Source organism: Spermophilus citellus (genome assembly GCF_964194105.1).
Source record: "Spermophilus citellus genome assembly, chromosome: 2".
NCBI lineage: Eukaryota > Metazoa > Chordata > Mammalia > Rodentia > Sciuridae > Spermophilus > Spermophilus citellus.
In genome coordinates this window covers 251,826,019-251,847,070 of record NC_138183.1, presented here as the reverse complement: position 1 = coordinate 251,847,070, position 21,052 = coordinate 251,826,019, and the positions used below count along the sequence as shown (strand labels likewise).

The following is a 21,052-nucleotide window of genomic DNA, read 5'->3' as shown; positions in this document are numbered from 1 at the left end:
CCCTGCCAAGACTTTCTGGTTTTTCATAGGCTGGTGGCAGCCCAGGCTGGGCCGGAGGGCTGGGGTGCTGGGGCTGGCGGGAGGGAGCTGGGGAGGGGCTTGTTGATTAATTAGGATATTGTGGGGCCTGTCTCCGAGCCACCCCTCCTCTCACCCTGCTGCTGTGCACCTCTGAGATGGTCTGCCGCGGCAGCAGGGACTCCTGGCCTTTCAGAACCCCCACACCACCAGCTGCCCCTGGCAGGACCTCACCTTTGCCATCCGTGACCTCCTGCCCCCTGCTGCCCTCTGAGGCTGCAGGAGATGCTACACGACAATGGGTATTAAGGGCCAAAGTGATGTGGGTCCTAGGAGGACATGATTGGCTACAGCAGCTGTTGGGGGCCGTCAGTGTTCTGCTCCGCACAGTAGTCATGTTGTCTGGACCAAAATGGCCCCGACTATGGGATTTCCTGCTGCTTCTGGTTGCAAGAGGCAGCCTGGGAGATGTAGTGTAGGTCTGCAGTAGCAGAGTTTCTGGGGACATTTGGAGATCTATTGGGCAAGCTGTAACTGCCCTGGCTTATCTGGGATGCGCGGCTGCCAGCGCTGCCTGGCGGGTCTCAGGTAGCAGCACCGGCCACTGGTGGCCTGCAGGAGTTCAGGCGGTTTTTATCAGAAGAAGGATTTTGGTTTTGCTTTTTTTGGTGTCCGTGTGCTGCCACACTGTGCTTCTGCTGCAAGCCACAGCCTGATCCTGTAGTCGGTGAAGACTCTAGTCCTTAACAGCGCCCCTGCTCGGGAGGGGGCAGGAGCTGGGCTTAAACCTGACTCTGCTGATGACCTTGGCCACATTGCTCAGTCTCAGTGCTCGTTCTGTAACTGTAATGGGGATGCTGGAATCTCGAGGGTCACATGAATCACTACAGACGAACACCTTTGCACAGCCCAAGGCCCAGCAGGAATGGCGGCTCCCCTGGCTCCCTGTCCACTGTCTGTGTCCACCTGCTTGCACTGTGGGCGGAGCTCCACAATGTTCCTGTGTGGTAGCAGCTCATTGGGACTGGGCAGTCGGTGTCAAGGCCCTTGTCCTGCCTCCCCCTGTGTGCTGTGGCAGGCCCTCCCGCTGAGTGCCACTCCCTGTGGGAAAGGAAAACTCAGGGACCCAGCATCGAGGGAGACCGAAGTGGAGGAGAGGCGGAAGCCGGGAGCCACCCTTAGGGGCGGCAGGAGATGCACCAGATGCTCCTTGCTTTGCTGTGGCTCGTTCTTGCTTGCAAGGAGTTACTTATGCGTCCCAGTGACCTCACGATTGCCCTGTCTCTAATGCGCACCCTGAGGCCCAGGGACAGGCCCAGGGACAGCTGACAGGCCTCCCTGGCTGTCGGTGCTCTGGAGAGGAGCCAGCATCGGGGTCTTTGGATTTTACCGCCCCCTCATCGCTGCAGCCAGGAAAGGGAGGTTTTTCCTATTGGGTATCACTACTAGCAAGCAAGACAGTGTGCTGTCCCCCAAGGCACGTGACCTGAGCCAATTGCTCTGCTAGTGGGACCCAAAAGTGTCTGTCCTGCCATGCTGCTGACAGCAGGTTGCAGGCCAGTGCAAGGAGGCTGGTCACACAAGCGGACAGGGGAAACTCTGGGTCAGCTGCTGCTCCTGAGGACGAGGGCTGACTAAGATGCCGCTCGGCTCCATAAATGAGGCCTCCACGTCCTCAGGCAGATTTCGGCCAGACCTGTCAACCTTGAGGGCCTCTTCCCAACCTTCCACCAACCGCATACTCCAAATGCAGGGCACAGGGTGGGCCGTGGCTCCCATGTCCACATGTCCCTGTTGTGTGCCTTCATGGGGGCGTGACAGGATGCACCTGGCACAGTGACAACCTGAAAAGGCCATGTCTGCAAGTGCCTTCTGGGAAGTGCCATCATGAGGAAGGAGGCTGGGCACACAGGATTCTGGGGCTTGGTCTCAGACAGGCTGAGGGTGGGGTCTCTCTTAATACCAGAGGCAGGCGTCTGGGAGCAGGAGGGCTTTTGGTGGCTGAGGCCCTCTCACTGTCCTCGGCTTCCACCTCAGCACTCTGCTCTCCCTTGGGCTCACAGAGCCTCCAACCTGTGGCTCCTGTGTCCACCCCAGCCCTGTGCAGCAGCCTCTTCCCGCGTCAGCTCTGGGAGGTGGGGTGAGATTTGGGGGCAGTGGGACTCTGCCCACTGGGCTCCTCCTGCAGACTGTCCCAGTCCCCGTGCCTCAGATGAGTTTCTGGTGACAGCTGCCAGAAGCCTGTATCCGGATGGGCGCTGCAGTGCAGCCCCCAGCTGCCCCGGGCAGGCTTTCTCCAGTGGACATGGATGCTGGAATGGCCTCGGGGTCAGGCCAGGTCTGCAGAGCAGCGGTATTCAGCCAAGGAGAAGCAGGTTAACCATTTTCTAGAAAGGGTGGGATGTTCTGGGAATGAGGTAGATTTTCATTTATCTTTGTATCTCTGATGCCTCTTCCTGTGCTGGGTCCTGCGTGAGGGTGGAGGGACAGGGTGGTGATAGGCCCTGCAACTGTGGCAGCGAACTTAACTCTGGCCGTGTCTAGGTTCCAGGGGTCCCACAACACTTGCTCTTTACCACCCCTTCCTGAGCTGCTCTGCGAGGCCCGCTCTGCCTGTAGGTTGACATTTCTGTGCCTTTAACCTTCTGTGGCAGCATGTCCTAAATCCACCACGGAGCTCTGCTCTGCCTTTTGGCCTTGGACTCCCTCCCTTAGAATCCTGCCCATCCGGGGGACAGCGGGGGCAGGCTTTGGGTTGTCTTGTGTGGGACCCACCTCCCTGCCTCCCCTTCCCTCCCATCCGGCCTCTGGGCCTCAGGAGGTGGTACCCCTTCTCCTGATTTCTGCTTTGGCCACAGCCCAGGGCTCCTGCAGCCCAGTGCCAAAGAACTTTGTATCCTGGGGCCAGTGACCCCAGGCAGAGCAGCAGCTGGCTGTGACTTCTCTGCCACGTCCTCTGTGCTGAAAGCCAGGTGCTTGACTGGTGCAGGGTGAGTGCTCCAGGACGGGTGTGTCCCTATACACCTGACTCCAGCTTTGGGGGAAGTTTCAGCATGTGGCAAAGTACAGTATGTGCCCAGACCTGCAGAGAGCTGCGCGGCCGGCAGGCTCCTGGTGCCTTCAGGGTGGGGGGCTTTTGTGGTGGGGGGAGGCAGGACAGCTGTGCATGGGGGGTGGTCAGGTGAGCCGTGCAGAGCTGGGTGGAGGTGAATGGGATTCCTCTCCATCTCTGCATTCTTCTAGGAGGAGGGGGAAAGAGAGTGACAGGCTGGCTTTGTCCCCTGAGGCCTGGCCCTTCAGGTGTTCTGTCTCAGTTGACCCCCAGGGTGACCTGCTCTGGTTGGAGTGGCAGTACCAAGTTTACTGATAAGGAAACTGGGCCTCAGGTGCTAAACCTCAGAGCTGGGGAGGAAAGCTGGGCCCCTGCCCACAGGGAGGGGCTGCCCCTGGGCCACTGCCCCTGCCTGGACTTCAGTGGACGGGCCCTGCTTCCATCCTGCCTCTGCCCAGTGTGCCGCAGGCGGAGCTCCCTCACCCAGAGGCTGGTAGCTCAGGTCTCGAGTCCAGGCCTGCTTTGGATGCCCTCTGCAGGGACATGAGTGTTCTTACTCCCCACTGTCCACGGGCCCGGGTGCCTCATGGATTGGGACTGCCGTGTCACTCCTGGCCTGTGGAGAGCCTTCACCAGGCTCCTGAGCCAAACCATGTGTGAGAGGGCCTGCGGGGTGCGGGGAGGGACAGTGCAGCCCTCTGTCCTGACTGTCAGATTAGTGATCACTCGGTGACACTGCGGGGGCAGGGGTGGGCCTTCCGGAGCTGCAGAGGGTACTGGCCTTTGGTGGAATATCTACTGAACCGCTTTCTGTATCTGGAAAAGCAAGTGGGGAGCATGTGTGGTGGGGAGACACGACCTACTGACCTCCAAGACAACCGGAGTCCCCGAGTCGGGGAGCCAACCCAAATAGTGGGGAGAGACAGACAGGGCCCCTGGGAATAGCCTGAAGCTTCTCTGGAGGTTTGAGAATCCGGGTGCCAGTGGGCTGTCGTCAGCTGTGAGGAGCTTGCCTGCAGCCGGGGCAGGCTCGGCCGGGGCAGCCCGTGGAAAGGGGAAGTGTGCCTAATGCCGTGTCCTCTCACCAGGGACTGAGGTCTCCCCTTGGCCTTTTTCTGCAAAGGTCCCCCGTCCCCCGGGAATGTTTTCACACCATAAATACTGCATCTCCAGTGGGGAAGAATATGGGAATTCTCCACGTGGCAATATGGGAAAGCACACAGAGGGCACACCAGCTCTGCTTGAGTGGAGCCTGTGGGAGCCAGCGGGGCTGCGGCATGGGCTGCGTGGAGGGCGCCTACAGGTCATGGCACTCGGTTGTTCTCTCGGCTTCTTATTGCATCACAAGCATCTCCCACATCATCGGAATGGAGCCCACGCGTCACTGTCATTGATGCTTACTGTCCGAGCAGCGTCCTGGTGTCAGAGCTCTGTGAATTCTGCTGTCTTGAGCATCTTTGTGCACACTTCTTGGTTCCCGTTTTAGACTGATTCCTTGATTTGGATTCCTAGGATGGCTAAGACTGGGCCGGGAGCATAAACATCTCAAAGGCTCCCGATCACCTTACATAGGGCTCTGGCGAAGCTGCCCTGATGACCACGGAGCTGCGGGTGTGCTCTGTGCCTTACCCGAGCTGAATGACACTGTTTATGCTCGTTGCTAACACCACAGCAAGGGCGGCCCCTCAGTGTTTTATTTGAATGGCTTGATGTCTGGTGAGGGGGAGCCCTGCAGTTACTGTTTTGTGGTCCTGCTTGTCCAAAGGAGCCCTGTGCTTCCCTTTTTTTTAGGGGGAGAGGGGTAAGCGGGGGTTGAACTCGGGGCATTTGACCACTGAGCACATCCCCAGCCCTATTTTGTATTTATTTAGAGAAGAGGTCTCGCTGAGTTGCTTAGGGCCTCACTTTTGCTGAGGCTGGCTTTGATCTCGAAATCCTCCTGCCTCAGCCTCCAGAGCCACTGGGACCTGTGCCTCTTGGCTTTGTGCTGTGCAGTGGTTCACTTACTCCTCCTGGCCCCTCCTGGTCCTGGGCAGAGTTGCATTTGGTTCCCCAGGACGAGGGTGAGACTTGCACCCTGTGCCCGTGTCCAGTGTGTGTCTCACGCTGCCAGTACCACCTGCTTCCTGCAAGGAAAGGGTTTTGGCAGCTCTGATCACCCACCCAGAGTGGAGCTCCACAGACTGGAGGCTGTACTGCACGGGGGGCCATGACAGGCACTGATGTCACATGTGCTCAGCCCAGAGCAGGGCACAGGGCTGCATGTCTCTGTCCCAAGCTCCCAGCTAGCCCGAGGCCCACTCCTCCCATGGGATCAGCTCCAGGCCTGGGTTTCACTTGTTACTTTGAAATGATTTCAGAATTAGCATCAAGTAGTCCAAAGAATCCTCTCCAACCTCTCACCCCAGTCCCCGGTACTGCTGCTTCCTTTGTTGTCCCCCTGTGTCTCCTGACCCATTGGAGTGTAAATTGCAGACGTGCGCCACTGGCCCCGAGGACTTCAGCGCTCTCACGTGCAGATGAGGTGTCCTCTCCCTGAGCACAGTCAGACCCGGGGACGAGATCAGGCAGCGAACATCGATCCAGTGCTATTTGATCTGCAGACCTTATTTACACTTCGTCAGTGTTCCCGACAGTGTCAGTAGTCCAGGGTCCAGCTCACACGTGCATTTACTCGTCCTTTTGGCCTCCTGTCATCTGAAACCATTCTCGACTCTTTCGTGCTCCTTGACATGTTTGAAGAGCGTGAGCCAGTTATCTCGTAGGGTTCTCCTAGTCTGGGTTTGCCTGTCTTCCACGAGATCCGGGCTGTGCACGGGAGGCAGGACCCCAGGGGACGCCGTGTCTGTGGCGGGCACCTCAGGAGGTGCATGGTACTAGCTTGGTACGGGTGATGTGGACCTTTGTCTTGCGTTGATGTGGCGCCTGCTGGGCTTCTCCACTGCACATGGCTGTCCTCCTTCACCGAGGTTCAGTGACGTGTGGTCATTTGTGTTCCAAAAATATTAAATGGAAAACTATCAAAATAAACAAGCCCAAGTTTTGGATGGTGGCTGTTCGGGGCAGTGAGACGAAATCCCACGCCATCCTGCTTCCTCCCGAGCTGCCAGTCAGCCTTGGTCAGCAGACCGGCCTATCACTTGGCAGCACGGCCGTCATCAGGTGGACTGCTCTGGTGGCAGTGCGTGGGGCTGTCACCCTCGGTTTACTTGGATGGCCCCAAATGCGAGGGTAGCGGTGCCAGCAGTTCAGATGTGCCAGAGAAGCCATTTCACTTCCTCTGAGTGAAAAGGCAGAAATTCTCAAGGTATTAAGGAAAGAAAACCACGGTGACATTGTTGAGACCTGCCGTGAGATGCACAGAGACCACATCACACAACTTACTGAGCATGTTATGGTTGTTCTGCGAGATCATCAGGAGCCTGTTATACCCATTAAGCTTCCTTGTAGGTTGGCACAGAAGGAGAGGCGTGGGGGTCAGATAGGCTCGGGGTCTTGCACCACCCCCTTGTTAAAGGGGACTTCTTTAATGAGAACAAGGTGTAGAAATTACTGTTGTCCTCTATTTTTGAAAGATGAGGAGCGTGGAGCCCAGCAAGGGACCTTATCTGTGTTAGTGCGGCTAGGTCTGATGTAGAGGCCCTTCCAAAGCCAGCGCCGCCCTCCTCAGCCTGTCCCCTGCTGCTTGGAGCCACGGCCCACCCCCAGCCCCCAGAGCTCCTGCTCCTGCCTCGTCTCAGGTGGCCCCTCTGTCTTCTTGTCGGAGTCTCCTCCTGGTCCAGACTCAACCTTGGTGTGCTCCAGGGAGCGTGCAGGCCTGGAAAAACCCAGTGGCGCTATTAGAACAACGTTCGCTCCCAGGCCTCCACACCACCCCTGTCCATGGTGCCAGGTTTCCTCCCTGGCTCCTCCCTCTGTGTCCCCCGCCCCACCTGCCCGTCTCTAGTCGTCCTGTAGTGGGAACGGTCTCCTCGCCTGCACAGGCCAGGTCTCTTCCTTTCTTGGATGCCGGTGGACCTCAGTGAAATGACCTGCTGTACCCCAGACATCTCCCTGACCCCACGGCAGCCCCCGTGGCTCCTCCCCTGTCAGAGGCTCTGTGTCTCTGGCCTCAGCCTCTGCAAAGTCCAGGCGTGTGCCATCTGCAGTCCCTGTGCTGCCTGTCCAGAGAGACCAGTTCCAAACCTGTCAGATCCCTCCCTGCCGCCCAAGAGAGGCCTGGATGTCTGGCCCTGGGCCCTGCCTCTCCTGGCTCCCAACCTCCAGGTCCTGCCCTCCATCTCTCTGGAATGTGTCAGACTTGTCCCCTCATGGTCTTAGCAAAGTGCAGTCTCCACAGACCTGTGCGTGGCTGCCTCCTGCACTGCCCTGAGGCCTTGCACGGGCCTGGCGGTCAGTGGCTGTCCTTCCGCTCCTGTCTGTAGGTCTCTTTTGCAGACTTCTTCCTCCCTGCCTGCCTTCCTGCCTTTGGACACAGTGTCTGCTGAGGATGGAACCTCACTGCTAGGCCAGCCCCCCACTGGGCCCCAGCCCCGCCCCCACAGGCTTCTTTCTTAATGTCCTACTTTCCTTTCCATTCTGTCTGTATTTCTCTTCCTCTCTGTATTGGTGGCCATCACATGACACTAGGGTTTTTACAATATTTGTTTTGCTTATTGAATTTGTGTTTAAGTTCCTTACTTAAAATGAAATGGCTGAGTCAAGTGTTTCCAACTTTTTTGAAGAAATGACTCACACAGGTAGATAAGGGCCATCAGGGTGGGGCCGTGCAGGTGGCCCCTGCTGTCCTTTCAGATTTGCGTGGAGCTGGGTTTCCCTCCTTTATAAAATTAAGGAGTCAACCTCTGAGCTTCAAATGTTGGGATGTCAGCTTTCCTCACTTGATGAAAAAAGTTTTTATTGTGCTGGACACAGTGGCGCGCGCCTGTGATCTCAGCAGCTTGGGAGGCTGAGGCAGGAGCACCGCGAATTCAAAGCCAGCCTCAGCAACTTAGTGAGGCCCTAAGTAACTCAGTGAGACCCTGTCTCTAAATAAAATGCAAAATAGGGCTGGGGGTGTGGCTCAGTGATTGAGCACCCCCGAGTTTAATCCCCGGTACTCCCCCCAACCCCCCAAAAAAGAAAAAAAAAGGTCTGATGTGGTATAACACGTATCACATGACTTTTATCATCTGAACCTTTTCTAAGTGCACTGTTCGGTGCATGTTGTTATGTGACTGTCACCACCATCTACCCACAGAACATTTTTCATTTTGCAAATCTGAAACTGTCCCCACAGAACACCAAGTCCTTGTCCACCCCAACCCCAGAAGCCACCATTCTACTTTGTCTCCACGGGTGTGACCACTTGAGGGACGGTCTGTAGTAGAGTCCTGTGGCATTTGTCTTTCTGTGATTGGCGTATTTCACCTGCCCTCGGTGATTTTTTTTTCTTTTAAATATTTTTATTCATGTATTTTTAAAAATTGTTATATTTAGCCAGGCACAGTGGTGGATGTCTGTGATCCCAGGGACTTGGGAGGGCGAAGCAGGAAGATTGCAAGTTGGAGGCCAGCTTGAGCAATTAACATGTCTCAAAATATAAAATAAAAAGGGCCGGGGATGGAGCTCTGTGATGGAGCACCCCTGGGTTCAATCCCTAGTATTACACACACAAAATTAATTATCATATTTATTTATCTATCTATATTTATTTATTTTTGTGTCTTCATACATGTACTTTGGATAATAATGATCATCACATTCCACCATCATTAATAACCCCACGTCCCCTCCCTTCCCCACCTCTCTGCCCTATCTAGAGTTTGTCTATTTCTCCCATGCTCCCCCTCCCTATCCCACTATGGATCAGCCTCCTTTTATCAAAGAAAACATTTGGCATTTGGTTTTTTGGGATTGGCTAACTTCACTTAGCATTATCTTCTCTAACTCCATCAATTTACCTGCAAATTCCATGATTTTATTCTCTTTTATTGCTAAGTAATATTCCATTCTTTATATGTCACATTTTTTTTATCCATTTATCCACTGAAGGGCATCTAGGTTGGTTCCACAGTTTAGCTATTGTGAATTGTGCTGCTATAAACATTGATGTGGCTGTGTCCCTGGAGCATGTTGTTTTTAAGTCCTTTGGGTATAGAGGGATAGCTGGGTCAAATGGTGTGGTTCCATTCCCAGTTTTCCAAGGATTCTCCATACTGCTTTCCATATTCGATGCACCAATTTGCAGTCCCACCAGCAATGTATGAGTGTACCTTTTCCCCCACATCCTCGCCAACACTTATTGTTGTTTATCTTCATAATTGCTGCCATTCTGACAGGAGTGAGATGAAATCTTAGAGTGGTTTTGATTTGTATTTCTCTAATTACTAGTGATGAACATTTTTTCATATATTTGTTGATTGATTGTTCCCTCTTCTGAGAAATGTCTGTTCAGGTCCTTGGCCCATTTATTGATTGGGTTATTTGTTTTTTTGGTGTTTAGCTTTTTGAGTTCCTTATATAACCTAGAGATTAGTGCTCTATCTGATGTGTGAGGAGTGAAGATTTGCTCCCAAGATGTAGGCTCTCTGTTCACCTCACAGATTGTTTCTTTTGCTGAGAAGAAACTTTTTAGTTTGAGTCCATCCCATTTATTGATTCTTGATTTTAGATCTTGTGCCACAGGAGTCTTATTAAGGAAGTTGGGGCCTGATCCCACATGATGGAGATTAGGGCCTACTTTTTCTTCTATTAGACGCAGGGTCTCTGGTTTTATTCCTAGGTCCTTGATTCATTTTGAGTTGAATTTTGTGCATAGTGAGAGATAAGGGTTTAATTTCATTTTGTTGCATATGGATTTCCAGTTTTCCCAGCACCATTTGTTGAAGAGGCTCTTTTCTCCAATGCATTTTTTTTAAAGAGAGAGTGAGAGAGGAAAAAGAGAGAGAGAGAGAGAGAGAGAGAGAGAGAGAGAGAGAGAGAGAGGGAGGGAGGGAGGGAGGGAGGGAGAGGGAGAGAATTTTTGATATTTATTTTTTAGTTCTCGGCGGACACAACATCTTTGTTGGTATGTGGTGCTGAGGATCGAACCCGGGCCGCATGCACACCAGGCGAGCGCGCTACCGCTTGAGCCACATCCCCAGCCCCTCCAATGCATGTTTTTAAGAAATTTGTCTAATATAAGATAACTGTAATTTTGTGGGTTAGTCTCTGTGTCCTCTATTCTGTACCATTGGTCTACCAGTCTGTTTGGTGCCAATACCATGCTGTTTTTGTTACTATTGCTCTGTAGTATAGTTTAAGGTTGGGTATAGTGATGCCACCTGCTTCACTCTTCTTACTAAAATTGCTTTAGCTATTCTGGGTCTCTTGTTTTTCCAGATGAATTTCATGATTGCTTTTTCTTTTTCTGTGAGGAATGTCATTGGGGTTTTGATTGGAATTGCATTAAATCTGTATACTGTTTTTTGGTAGTATGGTCATTTTGATAATATTAATTCTTTCTATCCAAGAGCAAGCTAGATCTCTCTGTCTTCTAAGGTCTGCTTTGACTTCTTTCTTTAGGGTTCTGTAATTTTCATTATATAGATCTTTCACCTCTTTCGTTAAGTTGATTCCCAAGTTTTTTTTTTTTTTTTTTTTTTGAGGCTATTGTAAATGGGGTAATTTTTCTTGTTTCCCTTTCTGAGGATTTGTCACTGATATGCACAAATGCCTTTGATTTGTGGGTGTTGATTTTATATCCTGCTACTTTGCTGAATTCATTTACTAGTTCTCAAAGTTTTCTGATGGAACTTTTAGAGTCTTCTAGGTATAGAATCAGCAAATAGTGCCACGTTGAGTTCTTCTTTTCCTATGTGTATCCCTTTAATTTATTTTGTCTGTCTAAATGCTCTGGCCAGTGTTTCAAGAACTATGTTAAATAGAAGAGGTGAAAGAGGGCATCCCTGCCTTGTTCCAGTTTTTAGAATTTCAGTTCAACTTCAATTTCTCTCCATTTAGAATGATGTTGGCTGGGGCTTAGCATAGATAGCCTTTACGATGTTGAGAGATGTTCCTATTATCCCTAGTTTTTCTAGTGTTTTGAACATAAAGGGGTGCTGTATTTTGTCAAATGCTTTTATTGATATGATCATATGATCTTATCTTTAAGTCTTTTGATGTGAGGAATTACATTTATTGATTTCCGTTTATTGAACCAATCTTCTAATCAGAGGAGAAACCAATCCTCCCTGGGATGAATCCCACTTGATCTTTGATCTTTTTGATATGTTTTTGTATTCAATTTGCCAGAATTTTATTGAGAATTTTTACATCTATGTTCATTAGAGATATTGGTCTGAAATTTCTTTTTTTGATGTGTCTTTGCCTGGTTTTGGAATCAGAGTGATATTGGCCTCATAGAATGAGTTTGGAAGTGCTGCCTCTTTTTCTATTTCCTGAAATAAATTGAAGAATATTGGTGTTAGTTCTTCTTTAAAGGTCTGTAGAACTCAGCTGTGTACCCGCCCGGTCCTGGGCTTTTCTTGGTTGGTAGGCTTCTGATGGCGTCTTCTATTTCATGTTTGAAATTGATCTGTATAAATTATGTGTATCATCTTGATTCAATTTGGGCAAATTATATGACTCTAGATATTTGTCAATGTCTCCAGTATTTTCTATTTTATTGGAGTACAAGTTTTCAAAATAATTTCTAGTTATCTTCTGTATTTCTGTAGTGTCTGTTGTGTTATTTCCTTTTTCATCAAATATGTTAGTGATTTGGGTTTTCTCTCTCCTTCTCTTCGTCAGCATGACTAAGGGTCTGTCAATTTTATTTATTTTTTCAAAGAACCAACTTTTTGTTCTGTCAGTTTTTTCAATTGTTTATTTTGTTTCAATTTCATTGATTTCAGCTCTGATTTTAATTATTTTCTGTCTTCTGCTTTTGGTGTTGATTTTTTCTTCTTTTTCTAGGACTTTGAGATGTAATGTAAGTCATTTATTTGTTGACTTTTTCTTCTTTTAAGGAATGAACTCCATGGAATGAACTTTCCTCTTAGTACTGCCTTCAAAGTGTCTCAGAGATTTCTATATGATATATCTGTGTTTTCATTCACCTCTAAATTTTTTTAATCTCCTCCTCGATATCTTCTGTAACCCATTGTTCATTCAGTAGCATATTATTTAGTCCAGGTGTTGGAGCAGATTTTACTTCTTATTTTATCATTGATTTATAATTTCATTCCATTATGATCTGATAGAATGAAGGGTAGTATCTCTACTTTTTTATATTTGCTAAGAGTTGCTTTGTGGCATAATATATGGTCTATTTTAGAGAAGGATTCATGTGCTGCTGAGAAGAAAGTGTATTCTCTCATTGAAGGACAAAGTATTCAATATATGTCAGCTAAGTCTAAGATATTGATTGTATAATTAAGTTCTATAGTTTCTTTGTTCAGTTTTTGTTTGGAAGATCAATCTAGTGATGAAAGAAGTGTGTTAAAGTCACCCAAAATTATTGTGTTGTGGTCTATTTGACTCTTGAACTTGAGAAGAGTTTTTTTGATGAACATATGTTTGGGGGCATATATATTTATAATTTTTAAGTCTTGGTGTGTGGTTCCCTTGAGCAGTATGTAGTATCCTTCTTTATCCTTTTTGATTGACTTTAGTTTGAAGTCTACTTCATTTGATATGAGGATGGAAACCCCTGCTTGCTTCCGCAGTCCATGTGAGTGGTATGATTTCTCCCAACCCGTCACCTTCAGTCTGTGGATGTCTTTTTCTATGAGATGATTCTCTTGGAGGCAGAATATTGTTGGGTCTTTTTTTTTTTTTTTAATCCAATCTGCTAGCCTTTGTCTTTTGATTGGTGAGTTTAGGCCATTAACATTTCAGGGTTATTTTTGAGACATGATTTGTATTCCCAGCCATTTTTGTTTATTTTTGGTATTTAATGTGACTTGGTTTCTCCTCTGATTAGATTTTCCTTTAGTGTAATTCCTCCCTCTACTGATTTTTATCATTGTTTTTCATTTCCTTTTCTTGGAATATTTTACTGAGGATGTTCTGTAGTGCAGGCTTTCTAGTTGTAAATTCTTTTAACTTTTGTTTATTATTGAAGGTTTTTCTTTCATCAAATCTAAAGCTTAGTTTTGCTGGAAATAAGATTCTTGATTGGCATCCATTTTCTTTCAGAGCTTGTTGTTCCACGATCTCCTGGCTTTGAAAGTCTGGGTTGAAAAAGCTACAAGATAGATTTGAGATACAAATTGGTCTCCCCTTGATCTGATTCCTCTTTCTTGTGGCTTTTAAGATTCTATCTTTATTCTGTATGCTAGGTATTTTCATTATAATGTGCCTTGGTGTAAATCTGTTGTAATTTTGTACATTTGGTGTCCTGTAAGCCTCTTCTTTTTGGTTTTCCAATTTGTTCTTCATGCTTGGGAAATTTTCTGATATTTTCTCATTGAAGAGATTGTGCATTCCTTTGGTTTGAAACTCTGTGCCTTCCTCTATCCCAATAACTTTTAGATTTGGTCTTTTGATGTTGTCCCATAATTCTTGGATGTTCTGTTCACAGTTTCTAACTATCTTCACTGTGTGATCAACTTTATTTTCCAAATTGTATACTTTGTCTTCATTATCTGACTTTCTTTCTTCCAAGTGATCTAGTCTGTTGGTTATGCTTTCTATTGAGTTTTTTATTTGATTTATTGTATCCTTCATTTCAAGGATTTCTGACTGTTTTTTTTTTTTTTTTTTTTTTTGTCAGAGTCTCTCTCTCTCTCTCTTTCTCTCTCTTGAAGTAATCTTTTGCTACCTGTATTTGGTCTCTCATCTCATTGTTGGAGTGATCAATTTTCTCCTGTATTTGCTCATTTAGGTCATTCTTTAATTCACAGGTCACTTTAATTATGGACCTTCTGAACTCCTTCTCTGACATTCCATCAACTTCGTTGTGCATGGGTTCTGTTATTACAGTGTCCTGGTTTGTTGGGGGCACTTTCCCCCCTTGTTTTTCATGTTGTCTATGTGTCTTCCTTTCTTGCAGAGTGGATCTGAGATATTACAGTTTCTTCCCTATATTCTTGTAGTACTGTGCAGATTGTCTGTACCTCACCTTGATGTTGGGCTTCCAGACCCTGCTGGTGTCCCTCAGTGAATGCTACTGCATCCTGGGTCTGGGTCCTATATGCAAGTTGGAGTGGGTGGATCTGGGCGGCTGGGCTTGACCTCCCTCGGTAGTCTCTTGGTCAGAAGGGGCAATCCTACGCCAGAGGCTAGGCTCTGGTGGGTGTCTGTCCCCGGGAGGTGGGGTGGACCCGGGACTACTGAGAGCCTGGATCCCCAGTGGGCTGGTGTGGGTGGTCTGGGCTGGAACTCAGCTCCCAAAGTAGTCTGCTGGTCGGAAGGGGCGGTCCTGCGCCAGAGGCTAGCTCTGGTGGGTGTCTGCCCCTCTGGTGGGGTGGGGTGGGGGGTGTATCAGCCTGCTGTGTGCCTGGGACCCGCACAGGCCGGTGTGGGTGGATCTCGACAGCAGGGCTTGACCTCCCATGGTAATGTGCCTGTCCTTGGTGATTTTTATTGATGATGTATTTAGTTGCCCTTTGTAGAAAGGAAAATTTCTGCCACTATTGAGAGAAACCTGCTTTAACCAAGCTCAGGCTCTCTCCCGAGAATCCGCGCACAGGACAAGTCTGTTGCTGCCCTCCTTCCTGGCTGCCAGGACCCTGGGAAAAGGCCACAGCCAGGGCCTGCCTGGGCGGTGTGCCTGCACAGACACCAGCAAGCCAAAAATTGCTTTCAGAGCTTGAGGTCCTCTGGTTTTGAGCCTGGCAATGGGAGCTGGGGTTCCAGTGGGTTCCATCTGCTCCTTGTCTACCGCTCGTCACAAATGGAGGTGGCGGATGGCATGGGCCCCTGTGTGGGGTTGCCATGGCTCGGGAAGCCTCAGTGCTGCAGCCTCTCTAACTGGACTCTGTCCTCCCCAGATGCTGAAGTTCCGGACAGTTCGAGGGGGCCTGAGGTTCCTGGGTATCCGCCGAACCTCCACTGCCCCTGCTGCCTCCCCAAATGTGCGGCGGCTGGAGTACAAGCCCATTAAGAAAGTCATGGTGGCCAACAGAGGTGAGCCCGGAGCTGCCAGCCTCAGCCTCCTCCTCACCCCGCCCCACCCTGGCCCCTCTGCTTGTCCCCGGGCCTAGGAGTGTGATCTTCCTTCGTTGCCTCCAGGCGAGATCGCCATCCGCGTGTTCCGGGCCTGCACGGAGCTGGGCATCCGCACAGTGGCCGTCTACTCCGAGCAGGACACAGGCCAGATGCATCGGCAGAAGGCTGACGAAGCCTACCTCATTGGCCGCGGCCTGGCCCCCGTGCAGGCCTACCTGCACATCCCCGACATCATCAAGGTGGCCAAGGTGAGCAGCCAGCAGGCTGGGGGTGGGCACCAAGTGGGGGAGGCAGAGGTGGGAGGTTGGCCAAGGCCCTGCGGGCGGGAGACCTGCCTTCGTCACCCACCTGCAGGAGAACAACGTGGACGCAGTGCACCCGGGTTACGGCTTCCTCTCCGAGCGGGCGGACTTCGCCCAAGCCTGTCAGGATGCTGGGGTCCGGTTCATTGGGCCCAGCCCAGAGGTGGTCCGCAAGATGGGAGATAAGGTGGAGGCCCGGGCCATTGCTATCGCCGCAGGTGACAGCTCCTCACAAGGGGCTGGCAGGGAGGGTGGCAGGAGCATGTGTTTCCCTGGTGATGGGCCCGGATTCCAGCTCTTCAGAGAGGCCACTCACACCTGTCCCCCAACAGGTGTCCCTGTGGTCCCAGGCACTGACGCCCCCATCACGTCCCTGCATGAGGCCCATGAGTTCTCCAACACCTACGGCTTCCCCATCATCTTCAAGGCCGCCTATGGGGGCGGAGGCCGTGGCATGAGGGTCGTGCACAGCTACGAGGTGAGTGAGGCTGGAGGCAGGGAGCGGGCAGCAGGTGGCCTCATCTCTGGGAGTGGGCGGAAGGTGACATGTTGTGGGCGGAGCTCGATGCAGGTGACATGGAGGGGCCTGGGGAAAGCCAACGCCTGCTGGCCCGCCCGCCCTCCCAGGAGCTGGAGGAGAATTACACCCGGGCCTACTCCGAGGCCCTGGCAGCCTTTGGGAACGGAGCGCTGTTTGTGGAGAAGTTCATCGAGAAGCCACGCCACATTGAGGTGCAGATCTTGGGTGAGTGGAGAGGGCCCGAGCCTCCGCCCCAGCGGCCTCACCAGGCGGGATCCCAGAAGCCTCTTCCTGGTTGGCGATGGCCAGCCTTTTGGACAGGTCCCTGTCTGTGGTTCGCTCCGGGAGGCCTGCAGGGACCCAGCTCAGCAGAGGGGTTCTTGGGGCTGGCTCCCCGCCTGGCTGCCTCCCCATCGCCGTGGGCCCTTGCCAGCCACAGCCCTGCGGGGCGCTGGGAGAGCCAGGGGGTGTCTGGTTTCAGAAAGGCTGAGCCGGTGTCCTGCCCCCAGGGGACCAGTATGGGAACGTCCTGCACCTGTATGAGCGAGACTGCTCCATCCAGCGGCGGCACCAGAAGGTGGTGGAGATCGCCCCTGCTGCCCACCTGGACCCCCAGCTCCGGTCGCGGCTCACCAGCGACTCTGTCAAACTTGCCAAGCAGGTGAGGCCTTGGGGCGCTGGAGGTCCCCTGTGGGCAGCCTGCAGGTCTGTACTGGCCCTGAGCCTGGGCCGGTAGCTGTGTGGCAGGGGTCCTGTCTTCCCGTGTTCCTGGGCCTCAGCCCCAGGTGTGTTCATCGTCCCAGGTTCCAGCCACCTCAAACTCCTAGGCAGCCCGGGCCCAGACAGCATCGCTGTCACCTTCACCAGAATGGAGGCAGAGCCTCACTGTGCTGCGAGGCTCCAGCCATAGCAATCAGGAGGCCGTGGCTAGGTCAGCTGGGCAGAGTGCCGGAATCAGTGGCCTTGGGGAGGAGTCACCTCAACTGTGCCCTGGTCGATTGGTTTATGCTACTGACCCCAGCAGGCCGGGGCCTGTGGAGTCTGCTGTGGTCCTAGCAGGACCAGAAGAAGGACGAGCAGGCTCAGTCTGAGGCAGGAGCATCATCTGGGGTGCCTCTCGACTGACATCTCTTGAGATGGTGACCAGGCTGGTGACACTGGGAAGTGGGTTCTGGGAAGCCCAGGTCTCCAGGTGTGAAGGGACAGGAGTGGAGCCATCAGCCGAGGTGGCAGCCAGTGAGAGCAAGGGCGCCCTGTCTGGGGCGGGCAGGGCTCTGCTGACCTGTACCATGCCAGCTCTGGAGCCCGGAGGAGTCCTCAGGGATGGCCATCTGTCTCTCGGACAGGGTCCCTGCAGGTTGTTGTATTCTTGGGCGAGCCAGAGGGCAGGCCCCAGCCCCACGCCACTCTAGGGCGCACCCTCCCCCTGCCTGTCCACCTAGCCACCCACCTGCCACCCCCACAGGTGGGCTACGAGAACGCGGGCACCGTGGAATTCCTCGTGGACAGACACGGCAAGCACTACTTTATCGAGGTCAACTCCCGCCTGCAGGTGGAGCACACGGTCACCGAGGAGATCACCGAGTGAGCTGGGGACAGGGCGCGGAGCAGGGAGGGACTCCCGCTTTCCACTTTGGTGGTCAGCAGCGGGGGACCCAGGGACTTGAGTTCTTATAAAAGGATTAGGCTGTGGGCGGGGCTCGGCACAGCGGAAGTGCGCCTGCCTGGCGTGTGTGAGGACTGGGTTCCATTCTCAGCACCACACAGGAATAAATAAAATAAAGGTCCATCAACAACTAAAAAATACTTTAAAAAAGCATTACATTGTGATTGCAAAAATTAATACAAAGGAGCAAATACAAATGAGTCAGAGGCCCTCCCCTCAAAATCAGGATGCTCACGGCCAGGGGTGGTGCTGGACACCTCATGGAACCCTCGGGGCTGCCTTGTGAGGAGGGAGCCCAAGGCCCTGTCTTTCAGCCGAGGAAGCCGAGGCTCAAGGAGGTTGAGATTCTGGCCTGTGGTCGTTGAGTCCTGCTGTCCTAGGTGGTGAGGGTGTGTTTGGCTCCTGTGGTCAGGGTGTACCTGTAGCATTTTGCCCAGATCTGTGTTGTGTCCCTGGGGAGGCAAGATCTGTGTTTATCAGGATCAGCTGATCAGGAAAAGCCGCCTGGTGCCTTCTGGCTCTCTGGGTAGTCTGGCTCTGCTGTCCCACAGCTTGGATTATTTGCTGTTCTATAAACAACAGTTAAAATGGCTGTTTCGAGATGTTTCATTGTTTCGAGATGCGTTTGATGAGCCACTAAGTCCTAGACCTTGGCTTTGGGCCAGCCCACCTCACCTTGGAACATTTCTGACTTCAGTTCCTTCCCCAGCCCCTGCTGCACCTGAGAAAGGGGTACCTTTGCCCAGAGAGGCCCCCAGATGCCTGGGAGACCAGAGTTAGAGGCAAGGTCGGTGCTCCAGCTGTGTCCTGGCCCCGGGTCTTCCTCATCCTGCTGCCGAGAGCTGTCATCCTGAGCCAGCCTGGAGCTCTGTCAAGGATGAAAAGCTTTGTTTACTATGTAGCAAGGGTTCTGTGCCAGACAGACTGGAGCTGAGGCTCCCCTGGTCCTGTGTGGAGCTTGGGTTAGTGGCAGCCTCTCTGACCCTTGATCTCCTCCTCCAATGGGAATGTGGCTCCAGCATGGGATGAGCACGGGCTGCTCCCGCGCGGCTGTTGAAGCTCATGGTGATCTCTGTCACTGCTCCAGTGGTGCAGCAGGCAACTCCCCACACAGGCAAAGTCGGCCAGCGTAGTTTCCAGGCTGTCCTTACCACAAGCCTCAGTGACAATAAATTTAAAACCTTGAGAGTTTTTAAACGGCTGTTCCACTTGGATTTGCTACTGTCCTTGGGAGCATGTACTCAGTCAGCTTCAGCTCCTAAAGCCGTGCAATACAGAGAGCTTTGCACCCCAAAATCTTCTGGAGGGGCCTTGGGCACAAGCCCAGTGGGGGTGCAGGCCTGGGAACACAGTGTCTACCCATCAGGCCTCAACTGCCCTGGTTCCCATTTTGCAGACTGTCCCCCACTCACCCACCCAAAGTAGCACCTATGGCTCCAGGAATGGGGCCTCCTGAGGCTTCTGATCTGAGCGTCAAGGGCAGGAGGCGGGAGATGGTGACTGGGGAAGAGGAAGGTAGAGCGCAGGACCAGTGGAGTGGGGAGAGGGGGACCCTGTGTTCCCGAGGCCCCTCTGGCTGCCACTCTTTAGCTGAGACTGCAGTCATGGCGCCGAGCTGTAAGGCCAGGGGCTGGAGCAGCTGCCCGCTCAGGTGGGAAGAGTGTGTGGGCCTCGCCTCTTGCTTCGGTGCCCTGGCCCCGCCCTGCCTTATGCTCCCCTTCTCTCTTGGTGTTCCCCACCTGCAGTGTGGACCTGGTCCACGCCCAGATCCACGTGGCCGAGGGCAGGAGCCTGCCTGACCTGGGCTTGCGGCAGGAGAACATCCGCATCAATGGCTGTGCCATCCAGTGCCGGGTCACAACCGAGGACCCTGCGCGCAGCTTCCAGCCCGACACTGGCCGCATCGAGGTAGGTGACATTTCCGGAGCGGGTGCCAGTTTCAGCCTATTGAAGATTCTCACTGCCTCTCAGGTGCCCGGGGCCTGGCAGTTCAGGAGAATCCTCCCTCGGCTGGCCTGACCCCGGCCTAGAGCACGTGGGAGCCAGCGCTGTCCGGGAGGAGGGGGCATGCTGGGAAGGAGCCCCCCTGTGCATGGGCCAGGAGAAGGCAGAGTCCAAAGCTCCACTGTGACAGAGCCACTGGCCTCTGTCCTGCCTTCACGCTGGAGCCGGGCAGTGGCTGGCAGGGCAGAACCCCAATGGGAATGGGAACAAATGACTGGGAACCCTGTCGGGGGTGAGCCAAGCTAAGGGCCTCCCAGAGGGATCGAGGGAAGTCAGCAGATGGAGGTGGCAGTGAGGGACGGGAGGCAGAGTCCGGGGCCGTGGTTCCTGGATCTTCTCACAGAGCTGAAGCCCAGCCAGTGGGTCCCCGAGAGCCATTTCCCTCCCCCCTCCCCCCGAGGGTCTGGCCTGACCTGCTCCTGGCCCACTGTGTCCTGTGCACTGGCCCTGCTGGTAGCACCTCCCCATTTATTGGCCTGGCCCTGGGGACAGCATCTGCTCTGGAGTCTGGGGCCTGGGCTGGGTGGGGCTGGCAGGGACAAGCCAGAGGCTGGGCTTTAGGACAGGTGGTGGCGGAGGCTGGGAGAGGCTGTGGCCTCCCGGGAACTGCCTGCCTGCTTCCCGGGAGCCCCAGGCCTCCTTTGCCCTCAGCTGCAGGGGGGCAGCCCAGGGACCCACCTCCAGCCACCTCCCTCTACCTTATGGCGGGGCCAGCTGCTCCGCTCGCTCACCGCAGGGTATTTTTAGCTGGTGGTTCCTGCGCTCGGCTGTGTCCACCCTGAATATTTTATTAAGTTCCTTTCCATGGAGCACAGGCCGGTGCCCCTCAGGAGCAGAAGGGTGGTGCTGTGGTGTCCCCAGCCCGCCCCCAGCCTCCCGGCCTTCCCTCACATGAACCCAGGGCCTGTCCTCCTGTGTGCACATGTCAGCCAGCCCCAGCCCCCTAGCCTGACCTGGCCCCTCGCCCTCCACCGTGTCCTTCCTCTTCCTGACCCATCCTGCTCTCTTCTGCGGAGGCTGGGCCACGGGGGCTGGCTGTGCCTGTCTTGCCCTGTTGGGCGTGTTTCCTTGGTGTCTCTGTCCCCTCGTTGCTTCCTTTCTGCCGCTCTTCCTCCTGTCCTCCCCTCCAGGAAGGAAGGGACTGTGTGGTGGTCTCCCTGTCACCCTGCGGGCCCAAACAAAGCCTGAGCCCCGCTTCTCCTCTCATTGCCCCACAGCGGCCCTGTCACTGGTCTGGGCCTTTCCCTTTCTGTCCGGGTGCCCACGCAGGCAGGGACTTGCTGCTCTTGCTGGTGGTGGACGCTCCATACCTGTTCCTGGCATGAATGTGGACACATGAGGGGATCCAGAAGACG

General features: G+C 52.9%; 1 protein-coding gene across 6 annotated transcripts in view; it reads left to right on the top strand.

Moving 5' to 3' along the window:
- The window catches only part of PC (pyruvate carboxylase), a 117,462-nt gene that overhangs the window by 81,738 nt on the left and 14,672 nt on the right, over positions 1–21,052 (top strand). For all 6 annotated transcript variants that reach the window (XM_081280937.1, XM_081280938.1, XM_081280939.1 and 3 more), the window contains 8 exons: positions 15,028–15,163; positions 15,269–15,453; positions 15,560–15,725; positions 15,840–15,985; positions 16,135–16,252; positions 16,537–16,688; positions 17,493–17,611; positions 19,439–19,601. In XM_081280937.1, the coding sequence (XP_081137063.1) occupies positions 15,028–15,163; positions 15,269–15,453; positions 15,560–15,725; positions 15,840–15,985; positions 16,135–16,252; positions 16,537–16,688; positions 17,493–17,611; positions 19,439–19,601 (1,185 nt within the window). The remainder of the gene's footprint in view (positions 1–15,027; positions 15,164–15,268; positions 15,454–15,559; positions 15,726–15,839; positions 15,986–16,134; positions 16,253–16,536; positions 16,689–17,492; positions 17,612–19,438; positions 19,602–21,052) is intronic.